At 43.2% G+C, this 20,016-nt stretch overlaps 1 protein-coding gene across 2 annotated transcripts in view; it reads right to left on the reverse strand.

The window, feature by feature from the left end:
- Positions 1–248: 248 nt before the first annotated feature.
- The window catches only part of ARHGAP29 (Rho GTPase activating protein 29), a 63,222-nt gene continuing 43,454 nt past the window's right edge, over positions 249–20,016 (reverse strand). For both annotated transcript variants that reach the window (XM_075558579.1, XM_075558574.1), the window contains 11 exons: positions 18,017–18,174; positions 17,163–17,302; positions 16,866–16,970; positions 13,967–14,065; positions 12,560–12,699; positions 12,087–12,275; positions 11,678–11,815; positions 6,415–6,647; positions 4,722–5,052; positions 4,479–4,575; positions 249–1,994 (listed from right to left, as the gene is read on the reverse strand). In XM_075558579.1, coding sequence (XP_075414694.1) covers positions 1,111–1,994; positions 4,479–4,575; positions 4,722–5,052; positions 6,415–6,647; positions 11,678–11,815; positions 12,087–12,275; positions 12,560–12,699; positions 13,967–14,065; positions 16,866–16,970; positions 17,163–17,302; positions 18,017–18,174 — 2,514 coding nt within the window. In that variant the 3' untranslated portion in view covers positions 249–1,110. The remainder of the gene's footprint in view (positions 1,995–4,478; positions 4,576–4,721; positions 5,053–6,414; positions 6,648–11,677; positions 11,816–12,086; positions 12,276–12,559; positions 12,700–13,966; positions 14,066–16,865; positions 16,971–17,162; positions 17,303–18,016; positions 18,175–20,016) is intronic.

Raw genomic sequence — 20,016 nt, forward strand, 5'->3', positions numbered from 1 at the left:
AAACAATGACAGGAATGTACGAGTTCTAAAATCTGGGAATTCTATAATTGAAACAGAACCAATCGTCTAAATGTGTTCTCTAATTTCAAACAATGAGGCTTACTCAGAATCAATCTAAATAAATCTGTTGGATTCATGTAAGATAATATTGTCAATGATTGCAAGTCCAGATAGCAAAAAGTACAGAAAAGGATTTATGAGTGAAAACATTTAATACAAAAGAAAATGGTTAAAAACAAAACCATACAATATTAAGAAGAAATGTATTGAATTATAAAACTTCTGAAATAGGCATTTTTGGACCATTACATAAAATACCACAAAGTTCAGAATTGCTGAAAAACAGAAAGTTTATGTTGAACAAAACTCAAGGGGTGAAAAATAAACTAGCAAATGTTTTAAAACCATCTAAAGCCAAATAACACATAACTGAACTATACAATTTGGAAACGAGTTTAAGTGCATTTTCTTTGTAAAATTGACATGTTAAAACTGGCACTTAAATGCAATTAAATACAGACCTGGAAGCTTTCTGACCAACAAGTGAATGTTAGGAGGTGACATAGTGAACGGCCAACTGGGAAGGAGAAGCTTACGATACAACAAAGCGCCAGTAGTAACAGACGCGACACAGCAGGATGGTGTCTGGGGGTCAATCAGGACACACATTCAGAATCATTCCGCCCATAAATAAACACTCAGTTTCACCTCAAAAAATAACGTTGATTCTCCCCAAGTGCACCTAGTCGGTGAGAACTAGACTATATATTAAGGATGCATTTAAATGGACCATTTCACGGGGAACAATCAACTGACCTTCGAAATATATGAATCCACCTATTTTAGTCACATGTTCACAAATACAGAATTCAAAGGTAACTCCAGTGAGGCACAAATGTGACCCAACCCAAACGTTCTACTATTCAGTATAACAAACACAGGGTAACAAGATACAATAATAATAATTAAAAAATCCACAGTTTGGCAATCCTATACAAAAATGGCCCCGTCGAACATTCTTTCAAAAAAACAAAACACACATACGCGTGCGCACACACACTACAACAAAACAGAACCAAAAAGAAAAGAAAACCTGATTTTTGGCAAACCCTACACAAACTGCGGGATTTCGTCTTCCAGGTCTTCAAACTGTTGCATTCGTTTTAGCCTTGGCCTCTGACAGGTTGGGTTCACATCGGGCGGGGCGGGATCCACCGAGTTCGAGCAGGGCTTGCCTGCAGGTTGCTCAGCACTGGTGGCCGCACTCTCCGAGTCTGGCAGTGATTTTGACTTCACCGTGGGGCTCTGGGGAGCAGGCGACGGACCAGGAGGCAGTGCTGGGGTGGGTGGGGATGGTCTCTCTTCACTCCCCTTCAGACTGCTCCCAGGAGTCCGGGGTTTATAGAACGTTGTCCAGTGCTGGGGCTGCAGAGTCCGGGGCGCTCTGACAGGAGCAAGAGGGTTGGAATCCGAGGACCGCCTTTCCAGCACCTCTCTGGCTGACCTGCTGGGCTCCGCATATGGCTTGCTGGGCTGGGTGGAGCTGACCAAATGGTCTCCACTAGTCCTCCTGCTGGTCGCCGTGCCTTTTTCCTGCGCAGTGCTGGGCACAGTCCTTGCAGTCGGGTCAGACTGCTCATACCTTTTGGTCCAACTTTTTTGTCCAGTTTGCGAGTCACTCCCATCCATGTTGGAACACACAGGTATGTCTTTTCTATTAGCTCCTTCAAGGGCAGGATTCTTGTAAAACCGGTCTGAATGGACAATCCCCATGTATCTGCCATTCCTCTCGCTGGGAAGGCTTGTCAGGAGGAGTTTGTCTACGGGCAAGCTTACAGGCCTAACCATTACCTTGGTCCTTCGAGTGTGCCTCTCAAAATTGCTTGGTTCCCAATGAGCCTTCAGAATAAGTGGATTAGGAGATTTACGCACATTTTCCACTTTCTCGGATGCTGCCTCAAGCACATGGTCTAGTAGCAAATGAGCTTTGTCATCTGGGGAAAAAAGGAAGATCTAGTTAAAAACAACAGACTTCTTGGCATGCAGCTAACGAGCGGTCTGGAGTCATAGATGGGCATTCTCTCCAAACTCCTGGGGCCTTACACTCCTCTTTCAACACGCTGTCTACACAGAGGAATGAGATACTCTTCAAACCTAGTTACAAAATACAGTACAGGTTAGTAAAAACGCACACAAAAGAGAAAACATCCTGGCTGAAAGGACAGGCCCGCAGACAGCGGCGCACTCACTGCAGAGAAGTGAGACCGGCGCACACACCAACCAAATGGGGGTGTGCCCTGAATCCCCAGGGCTTTGCCAGCTCATTCCGTCTGCCTTTCCGTCAGTCTCAACCCACAGCGCCCGCCTCCTGCATCCAATGCTAGTGGACGGAGTACGGCAGCCACACTCAAGTGAAGGTGGACGCTCTCAGCAAACCCGCAGCTGAACACGCACATCACTGTCCTCAGTCACTGTGTGCTCTCGGTTTACTTTCTTCTCAGTGCCAGGTGTCAGGCAGACTTGACCCGGTGCCGCAAACAACTAGGTGGCCACATCTCCATCTCATCGGTCCCACGGTCCAGGTTTTCTCAAACTAGACCCCTCAGCTCCCACAAACCCCTTGCCTGATTGCTGCGTCTCCCCAGCATTTCCTCTCCCTGGAAAATTTCACCCTCGGCTCCCTCTCTCCCCTTTTCCTGCTGCAAAGCCCTCAAACAACCCTCCCCAGGGCGCAGTAGCACAACCCTTTCCCTGTCTCCTGCCCTTTCCCACCTCTCACATGGGGGCCCATCAGAGTCACTTTTCCATCACCAGCCCTTTAACCCCCTTCAGGACCCTACTCTGTTGACCCCTCCCCTCCCTGGAGTGCCAAGTCCACGGCTTCTCACTGTGCTTCCCCAGGGCCTCCCCCACAGGTACCGGCTGTTCTGAGTGGGCTCGGTGCCCTTGGGCTGTATTCTGTAAGGAGCTTCTGAGGGAAAAATTGATAGCACAATGGGGTGTAGTAGTTAGATAACTTTATGTCAATGTGAAGATGTATGAAGTGTAGCGGTGGAATCCAACCTGTCAATTCACATCACAGCCTGATGGTGCCACCTTCTCATAAGGCACATGTATCTTCCTGCTGGCTGGCCACCCGAAGAGCTGCCAGAGCCCGCCATGTTCCTACCGACCTTGGATGCACACTGACAAGGAGTGCAGCCATCTCCCTGCATTCCTCTTAGTGCACGAGGCTGCAGAATCTGAAGAGGGGCTTCGGGACTAGCATCACACTTGGGGACCCGAGTTGGACTGGGCCGGCATGCTTTCTTGATACATAATTACTTCTCGATACAAAGCATTCTTATACACGTCTGGAGTGTCAATGGATTCATTTTGCTAGTCAACCAGACCTAACACAACGGGTATGGTGGCAGACTTTGAAGTCCCACTGTCTGAAATCAAACCTTAGCTCTGCCGCCTTTGAAGCAGGTAAACAACGTCACTGGCTTTAAATTTCCTTGTTTGTTCAAAGTACACCAACAACAAAATAAACCTCATAATTCTACCGTGTTGCTAGGTGGCTTCAATGATCTAATAATTGAAAAGCTTAAATAAGTACTCAACAAACAACTGCATTAGTATCATTGTTACTCTTCCTCATGGGGATCCTTACTTCATGGGTTTAGGGGTGAGCCTGGACAGGGTTTAAATCCTGACTGGGCCACTAGAGGCTTGGGCCCGAGCATTCTTTGACCTCTCTGAGGCCTTAGTCGCCCCACACTTCAGCTCACAGAGGGTTATGAGGACCGAACCGAGCGGAATGCAAGGAGCCAGGGCTTCCCACAGAGCAAGCCCAGTTAGTGGTAAAGGCCTTCCTTCCTTAGAGCCACCAGCCTATGGTCCCTGACATGCGAGCCCACAGCAAATGTGGGCCTATTTTCAAAAACTGGAAGTTTAGTTCCGTCACCCAAAGCTCAGTGAGTCAAACCACTGGCTTCTGCGGAGAGAAAGATGTGGCAGACCCTGTGAAGCGTGGAACCCCCACAGGGCCAGCAAATGGAACCTTTTCCACCAGCTAGACTGCAACTAAGATGGTCACCCAGAGAAAAACAATGAATACACTGCTGCCGTGAGAGAAGCAAGAGAAGGCACATGTTTCCTTAACGTGTTGAAGGCAGGCTTCACGAAGAAGCATCTGTTAAAAAAAAAACACGCAAAAATGTGGGGTCTGGTTTGGTTCCTTAAGGAGTAGTTACCTCAACATACTGAAGAGATGCTAGTTATTACACTCAACATGTCTCCACCCTGGTGTCAGTCAAAGGCAAAAACGTTTTTCTTCACAAAGTGCACCCCCACTCCTCCTAGATTCCAAGAGCAGGCCGGCCAGGAAGCACTGCACTCACTCACAGCCCCACTGGCCGGGCTGTCCAGCGCGCCATTCCCGCACTGTTTGAAGTCAGCAAACGCGTGTTTCCCTGGGCGTTTTTCCCACTCACCGGCGCCTTTTTCTGATGCAGTCTGCTTGTGCTCCGATTCCTCAAGCGACGTAACTCGTTCCAAACCCTTGCTTTCACTATCTGCAGTGTGAATATCCTGTTGAAGAAAGAGAGTATTTAGATTTGAAGAAGCAAATACATAACCTCAAAATAAATAGTTCAAAGGTCCTTTTGTTTCTTTTTAACTTATTCACGTAGACATCACAAAAGTTCCAAGACAATTCCACTAAGGCCAGAACTCACTTCCTTTGAGGAGAAAAACAGTGACTTCATGGGATGTTCCGGGCCCCTTTCTTCTGGTGACAGCACAGGCTTTGGCAAACCACCTTGGTCAAGATGAGGTCTGGCCACACCTGGACTGCCCGCAACTCTATCCTGTGGCTGTAGGGACCCATCAAAGATCTTCTGTGAGTAAGAAATGAGGAACTCTACGATTCGTGCTTGATGGGAATACTCCGTAAGGGAGGAGATGGTGACAGGGGCAGTGGTGGGTCTCGGCCTAATGAGACACGGCCCAAATATCAACCCCAGGTTTTTGGAGGTCATCTTGTTCTCTTCAGCGTGGTCTACTACCCTGCAAAATAAAACACATGAGGTGGAATGAGATTTGCCTACCAAACTTTTCCCTAGATTGCCAGACATAAGGGAGACACACTTGGCTGTTGGAATGGGAAGAGGGGAGAGAGTCTACCTACTTCTTTAATGAAAATACAACCACACACACCACTGGGCTTGACAACGTTATCAGGGTACAATTGAGGTGGGTAAGAGGAACTATTAACCATTGTTGTACCAGTGAAAAAATAATATTCCTAAAAATTGTTCTCTTTAAATGTAGTGCATCCTACCAGGTCCTTATACTGAAGCAAAATACAGGTAACCTTCAAGTCTAACCAATTTTCCTTCCTGAAGATCTCACCCTGTGTGTCTATGACCACATTCAAGGAGAGCTGAATGTGTTCCCTCCTGACTTTACACTTCTTCAGTGGGCACAGGAGGAAGCAGGTCACCCCAACTACAAGATGTCTACCTGGTTATTGCTTGCTGTACTCTGGGTTCTCCCCAAACTATTTCCAGTCCCACACGCATACTGCTCGTTCATGTCTCTGTGTCCACACTGTGTACAACGTCCTTCTGCACTGTCTCTTCAAATCACAAGTAGTCTCTGCTTCACAGACCAGCTCTGTTCCTAAGCCTGTCTTTAAGCTGCATTTGTACAAAGCCAGAACGGACAGGGCTTGGCAGTAAGGTCAATAATGAAATATGTCTTAGTATTTAGGATGTGACTTTTTAGGCATAACTATCATTAGAGACACTTCCAGATATACTAAAACACCATAAACATAGTAATACAGTGATCGTAATAATGTTTGAATGCTTGTCACAAAACAGTGCCCCTCTCATTCTGAACCATGATTACGTGCCTGCTAATTTACTAACATAGGCTTTACAGGGACTGGCTCATAACTGCAGGTTGTACTGAAGTTGGAGTCCATAGCCCGGGGAGTGCTATGTGGAGTTCTGCGAGTCTTCCTCAACAGCCACCTGGCCCACCATCAGCGTGCTTCGGTAGGCTGATGAGCACAAGTGCTCCTCCTGGTTGGCTGGGTGAGTCCATGTGGGACTGCTAGTGTAAGGTCAACCAATCGCTCCCAAGGACAAAGGTGAGGCCACCTGCTCCCATAAAGATCTGTAGTCTACTCTATCGGGTTCACCAAGAATAATCATTCGTGTCAATGGCACGGGGTTGGTGCTCTTTAATGGCGTTCCTCAGCCAGAGCCTGGTACCCAGGAGCACCTGGGAAGGACGTGGTCTGAATGAACACATTCCTCTTGTGCCAGCACATATTAGAGATGGAATACTCAAGCCCAAACCACAGCCAACCAACCAAGTCTCTACCCCCAGATGGATGGTCTTCTTCTACCAAGGCCTTACCGTTTAAGATGGACAATGAGGTAATGGAGACTGTTAAAATTTGATGCTGGCAATTGTCTTAAAAGGTCCTTGCTTTTGAGCAGAATTCGGTTTATTTCTATGCATGCATTGGCGCATTTTTTGTCCTCGGGGCCATTCTTCTTGGTCTCTTGCTCTTCATTTATATGCTGCAGCTCTTTTGCAAGGTCTATACATTCTTTGTACAATCGAAATAAAATAAAGGGCTCTGGGAGCTGAAAAAATAAAATGACATTAATGACATCATCCACTACCTTCTCTTCCTATCAACAGTCAACTATAATCGCCAACTGCTGACTGGTCAGCAATGGCCCTTCAGTTCATTACGACTATGGTCAATCCATGTTTGGAGACGGATACATCTCTGCACTGTTTGTGGCCTATATGATGTGAATCTGCCATACAATACATTTATATTAAAAATGAATTATCTGAGAATCAGCAAGGCCCGAAGCCTAAAGCCACATGATGGAATTTTAAAACTCTTATCTGTTTACTATACCAATCATGACTCTATAAATCATTACTATAACCAACATCATGACCGCCCCAAGGTTAGCATGAACTTCAACCATTTTACTGAAATGAAACCAAATAATGCACATCAAAAAATCTACTGATCTTCTGAATTCTACGGGTTATCAGGGAAGACAGAACAAAATACTACAGGGTCCCTGTAGCACCTTGCAGTATAGTCTTACGCGCAGGAAAGTGCAAGCACATTATTGATCTAATTTTTAGATCAACATTTTAAATTGCCATGAACCCGTTAAAAAGACTCTATTGTCAACATATTAAAGGACATCATTAAAAATTTAATGTAATAAAATAGAAAATAGAAAATTTGCCATTTTAGCCACTTTCAATGGCTACATTTTTCAATTGTATACTTCAAATGTACAATTCAGTGACAGAAATTATATCCATTTTGATTATACACTCATCACCGCTATTTCCCAAAGTTTGTCACCACCCTAAACAGAAACCCTGAACCTATTTACATGCAGTGATCCATTTTCCTCTCCCCCATGACCCTTGTAACCACTAATGAAATTTTGACTGATTCACTCTTTCACAGAAGTGGGATCAGACAAAAGGGACAAGAGGAAAGTAAATGGAAATCGAGGAAAGAACTAGGAGGCAAAGGGCATTTAAAGAGGTCTAAATACAGGCATTTACATATGTAAATATATTTGTATATTATGATGGGGAAAGAGATCTATGTGTATATATTTATAGGTTTAATATTAAGGTAGCAGATGGACATTGGGTCTCTACTCAAGTACTCCCTCAATGCAAGAACACTTTGTTCTATTAAACTGGCATTCCATGATGCTCACCTTCCTGACAAGATCATAGAACACAAATGGGTGTATAAGCAAATGTGGCGAAGAAAGCTGATGGTGCCTGGCTATCAAAAGATACAGCATCTGGGATCTTAAAGGCTTGAAGGTAAACAAGCGGCCATCTAGCACAGAAGCAACAAAGCCCACAAGGAAGAAGCACACCAGCCTGTATGATCACGAGGTGTTGAATGGATCAGATATCAGGCATCAAACAACAAAAAATCCTATCCCTGTGAATGAGGGGGAGTGCAGATTGGGGACCCAAAGCCCATCTGTAGGCAACTGGACATCTCTTAAAGAAGGGTCGCAGGGAGGAGACGAGCCAGTCAGGGTGCAGGGTAGCAATGATGAAACATACAACTTTCCTCTAGTTCTTAAATGCTTCCTGCCCCCCACTATCGTGTTCCCAATTCTACCTTACAAATCTGGCTAGACCAGAGGATGTACACTTGTACAGATAACTGGAAACACAGGGAATCCAGGATAGATGATCCCTTCAGAGCCAGTGGTGAGACTGGCAATACTGGGAGGGTGGGGTATAAAGGGGGAACCGATTACAAGGATCTACACGTGAGCTCCTCCCTAGAAAAGTGGGTGAAGGGAGATGTCGGACAGTGTAAGATATTACAAAATAATAATTATTTTAAAATTATCAAGGGTTCATGAGGGAGGGGGTAGTGGGGAGGGAGGGGAAAATGAGGAGCTGATACCAAGGGTTCAAGTAGAAAGCAAGTGTTTTGAGAATGATGATGTATAAATGTGCTTGACACAATGGATTTATGTGTGGACTGTGATGCATTTGTGTGAGCCCCCAATGATTTTTTTTAAAAAGAAGTGGAATCAGACAAAATGAGGGGCTTCAAAAGATTCTTGGGAAAATTCCTTTATCACTTCTTTCCATTTTTCCAAGAACTTGTTGAAGCCCTTTGCTGTCATTTGTGATTTGTTTCACTTGGCATCATGTTTTCAGGGCTCATCCATGATGCAGCATGGATCTGACCTTCATTCCTCTGCCCGGCCACTCATCGGCATTATCTGCACTGCTCAGTGATGAAAGTACAGGGCGTCTGCAATCCATGGCGAGAGCAGGCTCCCCCTGCAATTCCCCTCATCACCAGTGCTCTACCCTGATGATCCGGGAGAGGGGAAGGCTTACGTCAACTTCCCCTCCTCCACTCTGCAGTCTGAAGGAAGTCAGCACCTCCAAGCTTACGCCCTAATGTTACTGCGAGAATTGCACGTGGACTCCCACACACTAATGTCTCACTCCCAGAGCACTCCTGAGTGAGAGCTGACAGTCTCAAATTCCATGAATTCCCTTTCCCTGACTGGCAAGAGGAGATAAAGAATGACTCCTTGTGAAATTTCGGGTTCTATCAAAGGCACTCTGCCTGCATCTCAGACAGCTGAAGGTGATGAAGGTCTCCTGAGCTAGCATGAAAGAGGGAACATTTGTTTCTAATTCCATTCCTCTGCAACCCCACGGACTACAAGCCCCTAAGGTCTGGGAGAGGAGGAGAGATGAAAACAACAGAGCAGCAATGCTAACATAGTGGTCCTGAAAAGCAATCTATGTCACAGAATTAAGAGAAAACTGGCAACGCCAGGTCCTCTGATCATATCAGGAGGGTGGGCTATCTGAAAGTTTCAGATTTATTGATCCTGTCCCCACTCCATGCTCCTGAGCAACCTCTTCCCTAGAAATCTAGAGAGTTCTTCTCCGGGTGGTATAAAGCCAAATCTGCTCAAGAGGCAATGGCAAGAGCCAGAAGAGGGTGGCACTGTTCAAAGGTGGAGGTTTGGTGATTGGATGGAGACCCCTGCAGCCTTTCCACGACTTGGCTCCCAGAGCACTGGCACCAGACTTAATCTCTATCCTGGGGAGAGATCAGATCAGCCTCAGAGATGAGGCCCAGGAGCACAGACCCCAGGTGTTTCCCAGAGTCCGTCCACCTAGATGGTGCGCTAGCAATGCTCAAGAGTCTTCCAGAGTTTTCAGTTCCCAGCTCTTTCATTTTGAGCACACAACTATGAAAGACCGAAATCAAAATAGGTGGAAGAAGAAGAAAACCAACAATCTGAAGATCTAGAACTTCACTGTTGCTATGGTAGCTGCTAGCCACAAACAGCTCCCAAGCACTGAAGGTGAGGCTGGCCTGAAGTGCCGAGTGTTCTAAAGAAATCATACAAACCAGCCTTCACACACTGTGCAGAGAATGAGCAACTTAGTAACATTTCCCCAGAACTGAGACTGACAGAGCTCATGCAGTGTCTAGAAAAGCGGTCAAGAACAATCCCATCTTAAGGCACTTCCCTGGGAAAGTTCAGGCCGATGGGGAGATGCGTTTGAAAAAATGGATATATGTATGGATTGTGTTAAGAGCTCCCAATAAAATTTAAATTAAAAAAAGTTTATGATCCAACTAACTAGTTTCAATTCTAACACTTAAATCACATTAGGATATTTTGTAAAATTTCAACTTATATCTAAAATGATTACTTGCATTTAAAAATAAATGCTTAGGTAATGAACAGAAAATGATTCGACAAGCTTTCAGGGAAAGGCAATAGGGCCATATACAAAGGAGCAGGCATGAGAAGAATTTCAGGCTTCAGAGGACGAAAACCAAGGCCTTCTAGATTCTGGAGAAAAATAATTGTTAGCCTAAAATGTTGTAATTTTCCATACTATCCCATTCCAATTTCAGAGAACAGAATAAAGATCTTTACAGAGTTTCAATTATTCACCTCCAAATATACCAATTCAGGATGGGCATGATCCAAACAAGAGTAAACACAAAATGGGGATGGTCCAGGTCACAGAGGGCAGGTGCTCCTCATTGATGAGGAGGAGGAGAAGGAAGAGATCCCAGGATGGCAGCTATTCACCACGGTAACCACGGACCCAGATGGGAACAACAGGGCTTCTGAGAGCAACACGTGGGGGGCCGTCATCACTATGATGATCTGCTCTCTGCAACTGCCTCTCATTTTCCACTGAGGATGAATGGCAGCTACACTTGGCCTGGGAGCTTTTCCCCTTTAACTTGGTTCATCATGGTATCGTGCTGCCATCTCAAGCTGCTGCTGAGAGCCCTAGGGCTGTGTTTCACTCCTCCTAGAAGTGGGTCTTGTTTTTAGAGTGTGGCACAGAAACAGCAAATATACAACAGCCCACTCCGCTGAGGGACTGCCAATGCTCACCCAGGGGGCAGCTCGACTGAGGCCCCAAGTCTGGTGAAGCATCTTCCCACAGTCAGTTCACAACTTTGCTCACTGGCCTCTCTTGACGGCCACTGTAAAATGTCAGCGAAGATAAAGCCAGGCTATGACCTAATTCCAAAACCCTTCAGCTGGCAGCAGTAATACAAGCTTTTCCTTCCAGAGCAAGATTTATGCTTCCTGCTCAGTTTCCAAGTCGTAAGGATGCATTATTGTTCAAAAGAACAAACAACGGGTACTGAAATTGTTCAGAAAAGAGAGGAAGTGATTTGCACAGTTAGGAAAAGCATCTGCAATGAAACTGAGCGACGGCAGCTACCGCGGGACACACCAGGCCTGCCTCGAGCTGAGCGACGGCAGCTACCGCGGGACACACCAGGCCTGCCTCGAGCTGAGCGACGGCAGCTACCGCGGGACACACCAGGCCTGCCTCGAGCTGAGCGACGGCAGCTACCGCGGGACACACCAGGCCTGCCTCGAGCTGAGTGACGGGAGAATGCATGTGCAGGACCACTCCAAGCACCGGGCAGACACTCAGCTACGCGGTACTGAACACTGCACCAGCAATAAATAAGGTCTATGCCAATTACAATGTAGGAATGGCACATTTTATCAGCAAAATAGGAATCATATTTTTGCTCATGATTTAGTCTCAAGAATAGAAAAAAAGACTTTACCTGTCGAAGGTATGCTTTCAAGACCTCACAGATATCATGTGAGCTAAATTCTGAAATGTCCACCAAGTGCATTCCATTTTCCAAAGCTTGGCACAGTTTTTCAGTTTTGATTTTATTTCCAGATACACGATAAATTCCCTTGAGTTAAAAAAAAAGTTTGCCAAATTCTGTTTTAGTATAAATGACAAAATGCAAGCATCTCAATATATTTGCTATGTACTTCAATTTTCATTAGTATTTCAGGACCAAAACAAAAATACTAACAAAGAAAAAAAGTATTTGCCAAATTAGTTTGGTTAATTTCAGTGGCTGATTAAAATTCGAGGTTTTTCTTCACCTCTTAAGGTCCCCTTTTCATTAGAACACATAGTATGGACATTTATGGTTTTAATTTTAAGTTAAAATATACCTGAAGACATAAGGCTCTATTTTCAATTTCTGAGGCACATATTTTGAGTATAAAAGGGATGCCATCTGGTTCCTTTTTTGCAGCTTGTGTGAATTCCACTCCAAATAAGTTTATTTTCCCCAGAAGTTTCTGATGACCACAAACGATGACTAAATTTTCCAAACACTTTCGGTGACAAACAAGGAGACACTGTAATAAATTAATAGTTTAGAACTGATTAATTCACCTAAAATTAGTCACACCAATTGGGTAAACTATAGATAGGAATGATAACATGACAAAAATGAGTTTACAAGGTATTATTTGTGGTTTGAAATACATTTTTAACAGTATAACAAGGTATAAAATGGAGTTACACAGTAGTGCAACTTATTAAAAGCACATTTGCCAAAGATTCTGTTCAGAAAACTCAATAACAAAACATATAGAGCAAAATGTATTAGGAGGCCATTGCGATTCTTCAGTGGTCTTACCTCTTCGCATTCCACGCCTTGGAACACAACAATGCTTTCACAATCCCTGCATTTTGTGGGGGATCTCAACTTGCGAAACTTGTGAGTGAGAGCTGCTTTCGACATCAATGTTTTTTTAAATACTCCAAGAGAACTGGGTCCTTGAAACAGAAATACGTTGTAACACATCAGAAAAATTACTCCACACGGGAGAGACTATAATTTGAATAATTGTCACAGATTTTAAAATCATTAATTCATATACTAGAAAAAAAGCTATTTGTTTGCATTTCTAGCAATATAAAAATCTAATTTATAAGTCTCTTACAAAGTACATATTTATCTACTGTTTTAGCTAGGAGGAAAATCCCCACAAAATCATTAAGATACTTCTCTGAAAGAGCAGTTGATTAAGGTGTTTTCGCCTCATGGCATTTTTAGAACTGGCAAAATCACATTGTTAATAATACAAGGAGTTGATGGGAAAAAAATCATTAACTTTTAATTCTATTTTTTCCATAACTGTTTTGAAGCCCCCTTGTATGACTTTATAGATTTTGGGAAGGGTCTAAATGGTGTTATAGTCTTAGAAAATTCTTCACAGCAAAGGAGCTGACGTTAACTTTACTTCAATATAAGGTATTCGTAATCCATCCTAAGGTTATAGTTAATACTAGTTGGATATAAGCACCAATATCCTATGTGAGGTAAGGTATCTCATTCTTTTTATGACACGATGCCAAGATTGTTGTCTAAAGTCTCCGGCATACAACACCGGCGTACGTGACATGGAGGCCTGGTGGCGGCGTGGTCACGCGTTGGGTTGTACACCTCAAGGCAGACTGGTAAGGAAGCGTCATTCAATAGCAGCGCATGAGACGGTCTACGAGTCTATTTCAAGTCATTAAGTAGCTAAATATACTTCAGCATCCACACATTTCCTGGTCCTTAAGAAACATACTTATTAACACTTCCTGCCTAAAGTCGCACCGTTTCTTAAGAAGACTCTTCGGGTACTTTCTGCATTGCAGTCCCGCTAACCCTAAGTTACTGGGTTGGCTTTAAAAAAGGAGAGAAGTACGTTAGAGCTAGTAGTTGTGCTGCTAGTAATTCTATTTGCAGCAGTTGATTGAGGTGTTTTCCACTCAGAGCAACCTCTGTGAGAGAGCAGAATTATCTCCTACTGTCTCCTTGGAGCAATCTTTACAGGAGCAGATCGCCAGGGCTCTGCCCTCCCGTGGAGCTGCTGCATGGGTTCATATTTCAACTTTTTTTATCAACCCATGCTTGTGCATAACTGTGACATTTATCTGAATTATTATGATGCCTTTTGTGTAAAACAGAGCAATGATTCTTCAAATTCTACTACTTTCCAAATATCATGCAGTGTTACTGATTCAAGCAGTTGGGTGGAAACTTGTAACATACCAGCTTCGGAAGGGGACGGTGGCTCTCTTTCATCAAGATCATCTGCAGATGACATGGTCCCGCTAGATGGAGTGCGTGGAAGTTTTCTATGAAAGTCTCCTAAGAAAATGACGGATATAATGACCTGGTCATTCAATGTCAAATGGAAAATCAGTTATGATAAAGTTTCTAGAAAAAGAGAACTCGGACTATTTTATTAGCTTCTATGTAAACACACCCTTTTATTCCCAGACTGTAGATGTAAGCAAATCTGGGTATTATTCCTGGAAATCAACAGCAATTCAAACAAATCTGATTTTGACAAGTTTAAAAAGAGGGTCATACAGCCAAATGAGACCAAACTGTTAACCCCGGCGGTCAAGTTGTAAGCTCCACGAGGGCAGGGAGTATTTCCTATTGATACCAAACAGAGAAGATGGTCCAATGACAAAAGTTGTCATGTCATGCTTGTTGAATTAAGTCACACATAAGTACATGGCACAACCTAAAGCTTTGGAAAATATTTTTGAACACAGCAACAGTGTCATCATTTGAACACAGCAACAGTGTCATATTTACGTTATTAGTGAGAGCGGAGAATTGAAACCAGCAATAACCCAGCAATCCCTGGCTGGGCCCAGACACAGGAGCAAAGCTGTGTCGGCAAAGGACACTGTGTCGGCAAAGGACACAGCCGGGGAGGAAGCAGGTTGGCCAAGCTCATGAAGCTTATTTGCTCCCTGCTGACAAGAACAAATAGCAGGTTGTCTAAGTGGAAGAATTCACTTCCCTTTAAGACATCTAGAAATGTCTTTAAACTAGCAACTGATGTCCAAAAGAAATCCTCTTCAGAATACTTATATCCATAATACGTAAGAGCTTTTGAGGTGGCCAATGAGCATGTGCTTTTGTTTCCCCAGTGACTGAGAAATATGAGGTGCAATTTCCATTTCTGGGGTATTCTCATTGTCCAGGAACTTCTGTACAGTGAGCTGAAACCGGCCTTCCTGATCAATCACAATCTTCAGGCAATTTCTCCACAAGGAAGCTCCCTAGCTCTACTTCTTTTTTATTCCAGTCTTTGAAGGTAGCAATCATATCCCTGGTCTCTTCTTTCCCAGGCTGGGAACATGCGGTCTAAACCCATTGATCATGTGACCCAGTTCCCAGACTCTGGCCCATGCCTACCCTGCCCAACCCTATCCTCACCTTACTTAGTGCTGCATTTCCAAGACAGCACTAAATTCTCAATGAAGAGTACCTAAACATTTCTTGACTTAGGGCTTCATTCTCACGGTCAAACGGTGCATGTTTACATTGTTCTTAAATTATACGTTTGAATTATTTCACATTAGACTTCAAATGCAGTCCATGATGACTTCAACATGATTACAGGGATGTCTGGCAACACTGGGGAAACCCTGAACAACTCTGGGCACACGTTCCTAGGAGGAGACTTGTCAAACAATACTTTAACCCACAGAGGACTCTGAACTTTGAAAAAAAAAAAATCCCCTTCAGTATTGAGCACTTAACTTGAGACGCAGCATGAAGAAAAGATCCCTATTCAATGCACCACCACAAAGAATTAATAATGAATATACTTCCCTCATGGTAGGACATTTTTATCTTTATCACGTGGTGCTTTACAGGATCCCAACTCAACCAGGACTTGACTGCAATTTAGTCTGAACTACTGGAGCTAACAACCACTTCATTCTCACAAAGGTATTTTCAAATGGTGAGTTAAGTGCCCTAGGCTCTCATGCCCAGCGTGTCCTCTGAACAGAACTCCCTGTCAAGGAGGTAAGCAAAGCCAGCTGTTGACAGTTAATGTAGGCACACGAGGCCTGGAAGGAAAGCTTTTACTGATTTTAAATTCAAGGGATTTTTCTCAATGAGTACAACTTCTGAAATATGTAGACAGTTAAAAGAGGTCTTGAAGGGTTTGCAGTCAGTTACATCCCGACAGTGCCAAGGAGGTTAGAACACAGCTGGGAAGCACGGGCTGGAGCCATCTTTGGCATGACAGCAGAGAAGGAAGACGCCGCAGGGAGAACAGACATGGGCTCTGGAGCCACCTTCTCCTGCTGGCTGTATAACCCATGCCAAGTCACCCTCTTATAAACCTGTGCCTCTCCACTGAGGGTGACCAGGACACCTGTCTGCCCCTCAGAGCACGATGAGGCAGTCTGCATCAGAGTTCCTTCAAGTCAATTAGCGAAAATGTAACAAGGACAAGTAATGACGACAGGCACGAGTATCTGTGTAACTGTATTGTTCACTTGGGCTCTTAAGTGTAAGGTCAGCAATTTGAAACCATAAGCTGCAACATAGGAGAAAAGACGAGGCTTTCTACTCTCGTGTCAGTCTTGGAAACCCACAGGGAGAATGCTACACTGTCCGACAGGGTCAATGGGACTCAAAATCCACTTGACGGCAGTGAGCTTAAGATTCTGAGTACTGTTCATTAAAGTACACTACTAGAAATAACTTGACTGTCTACTAAATTAAGAAAGTTTTGCTCAGAAAATGGAACACTACTCATCAATCAAAATAAAGAGTTATTCCCATCAACATGGATCCTCCTTGCCTCGCCCTCCAAGAAGCGTAACCTTCAAACACACAGAGGGCAAACTAGAGAGAGCTCTTAAGAACAAAGAAAAGCTAGTGAGGATTAAGCTAGATTGAGGATAGCGTACTTCCAAGAAACTGAGAGTGCTGGGTCATAATTAGATGAGGGTTTATTATTTTTCTTTAAAGTGTGCATGTCTATTTATGTACTTTACTATAGTTATCAAATAGTTCAAGCACAAATAAGATAGTTACAGTACAAAAGCCTAACATGTTCATCTTTCATGGAATTAAAAAAAGAGAGGGTTAACATTTTAACGTTTCACTGACTTCAATGTTTATGTACCTGGACTTATAGATTCTGAATCCAGAGACCGGGACTCGCTGCTCCCGCCGGTGCTCTCTGAGTCACTGAACATCCCCGATGTCCAGGGCCTTACAGAAGTGGGACCTTGGAGAGAAAACCACACTGCAAGTCAAAGTTGGCTGCGGATAAATTCACAAAGTAAAATAATGAAAGTATGTAAAAGACACAATTCTCTCAACAGTGACTTATTATCTTGTATAAGACAGGCACCGTGCTTACAGCTTTAAACGGTTTAATCTTTCATAAATTAGAACTCTCTTCAACATAGGAAGCTACCTGTTATATCTGCACTGTTAGAACATCTGTCCTCTTCAATTTTATTAGAACTGTCGGGAAGGCGCACGACATCTTCTAAAGAGTCCGCAGGTCCAAATCTGGAAGTCTGGGGGCTGTTTGTTAGCTGTTTGTTTATATTCCTAAAAAAGTCCAAATAAAGCTCATCACTAGGAACAATGACTAACAATTGGCCTGTTTTATTTTACTTTCAGACAAAATCTGCTAATTTAATGAATGAAGATAGATCAAATAAGCTACATATTAAGAAACTATACTGTATAGTTCAACTTCTTATAGAAAATGTAGATGTGGTCTTTTTATTCCTTATTGTAAAGGGGCCCTGGTGGTGTAGCAGGTAACACGCTGGGCTGCTAACTACCAGCCACTCTGCGGGATAAAGATGAGGCTTTTTAATCCTGAAAGATTTACAGTATTGGAAACCCACCAAAGCAGCTCTATCTACCTTGTCCCACAGAGTCGCTATGGCAGTTAGTTTGAGGTTTTGGTGTATCTGTGGCAATAGACTTAGGAGTAGCTGCAACCGAAGTATAGTCAATAACTCTAATACAAGGTTCTGTGGAAAGTAAAACATAAGTTAAATCTTAGGAATGTTTAAAGAATGTTTGGCCAACATTTGCCATGTTCTTTTAAAGAATTTTAAAGTATTTTTGTATCTTGAAGAGTTAGCTAGGTATGTATTAAAATGGAAAGCTATACTCTTTAAATGTGTGCATGTATAACCCGTGTAAAAAATCCTCTGAAAAGTCAATTCTGTCCATAGCACAAATGGCAGGAAATGAGCAATAACTCATTTGATCTCTTGTGACAATCTCAGCTATAATATTAATTCTTACCCATCGACTTTCTCTTCTTCAGTTGAGTTTGTGGCCTTCACAAATTCACTGTACTCCTGGCCAGGGTCATAGAGTTTGGCACTGTCACAGAGAGACTGTAAATTATTTGCGAGGGAAGCAGCCTGCAGGTGCTGCATCTGGAAAAGGTTAACTGTTACCTGTGGTCATAGACAGAGAGACGAAAGGCAGAGTAACTCATGCTGGACGGGTCACTATGTAAAGAGGCAGTCATTCAAGAACTAATACCTGTGAAAAGCCACACAATGAAGGAACCATACTGAGTGGGTCACATGGGGCACCAAGGAGACTGCCTGACATTATACAAGTTCTAGATCAGGGGGAATGAGTTTCAATGTAAAGTTCAGGAGAATCATTTCTAGCATACCTAAAGAGATTAAACTGAAAAATTAAAAAAAGATAACCCCTCTTCTCAATTTTTGGAGATGCGCACATTTTTAAACAGCCTCATCTATTCACTCTCATGGCCTGCCCACAACTGCCTAAATCCTCAAGTGAAAACCAAGGTGGGAAGTTCTGGTCAACCAGAGCACTTGTATTTTTACTGTCTTCACTGGCAATTCTTTAAAAGTAGAAATATTTTGTTGTTTGTGATTAACACTGTGTTTATGGACATTTCTTATATACCTGTCTCTACAGACATGCATGTATCAAATTGACATGTGAACGAAAGCTCACATTTTTTCAAAAACAACTATTTTATTTAGCAAAATAATTATACACTATTAACTTGTAAGTGAAACTGTGATACTACATAGTTCTATAAAACTTACAGTGATAACATAACACAACACTTGAAGTCTGGAGTTCATTACTGTAAAGGTCACTTGGGTCGGTCAGTATGACAAACTCCGCTGCACTGTTTGTCTTTACATTTGATGTTTATTTTCTAAGAACGTTTTGACTACATTCATATTTATGACTAAAGCAATGTTTCCATGAATGAAACCGATTTACTGGGACTAATACTCAATTTAGGTTCACGTCAAATTGATGACACCTATCTGTAGAGGTATGCACACCACACAGAGAGGTTTGAGATTAGGAGGCTGGAAGATAATGAATTGGGTTACATATCTGTCTCATTAAACGATAAACCTCAGCATAAAGGGTAGGAGCTAAGTGCAAACATTTCCTGTAATTTTTTAGAAGAACTTGAAGTGCATCAAAGTGATGCATCCCATACTCTAATGTTAATGTATCCTGCAGTGTTCAGATTTCATCATTAAGTATTTCTCTCAAGCTCTTTAAAATACATTCTTCTATTGAGTTTCTACAAGTGCTCACATATACTGTCACTGCTACTGTTTGTAACAACTGTAGTAAACATTACAGGAGCTGGCATACCGAGGACCTACAACCTAGCAGGCCCATTCTAAAGGCTTCGCATGTATTAAACAATGTTCACACAACGCTGCGTGGCAGAGGCACTACTATTTCATAAAGACAATGAAGTCCAGGGAGAGTCCAGCACGGCTGCTCGGTGGTGGAGCCTGGACGTGAACTCCATCATCAGGCTGGGTTCACAGCCCTTGCCATTATGATAGGAATCATGCAAAAGAGAAATTCCAGGGGAGTTAAAGGTCCTCATCGAAGCAATGAAAGCAAACACAATTTATAGCAAATACAGGAACATATTTTTAATAATCTTAGCATAAGAGGACCTGCTTAAGAAGGGCATTCCCTCAAAGACCTATAAAGAGAAGTAAGAACAATTCTGACTACATGAAACTCAGGAATTCCTTTAACATGCCAGTTTAAAAACAATGTCAGACTGAGAAAAAAATGCTTGCAACATACACTCAAAAAGCCAAAACTCACCTAGGGTGGTACATGAGAGTTCAACATAAAGAAGGGGAAGGGGGACAGGTGGAGGGAGAAGCAGGGCAGGGAGAAACTGAGTTGATGGCACGGGGGGAACAGGACACTAACTCACCCAGGGGGAGAGTACTGGTTGTGTCCCAACAGAACTGGAACATGCA

The sequence above is a fragment of the Tenrec ecaudatus genome, chromosome 1 (genome assembly GCF_050624435.1).
Source record: "Tenrec ecaudatus isolate mTenEca1 chromosome 1, mTenEca1.hap1, whole genome shotgun sequence".
NCBI classification, from domain to species: domain Eukaryota; kingdom Metazoa; phylum Chordata; class Mammalia; order Afrosoricida; family Tenrecidae; genus Tenrec; species Tenrec ecaudatus.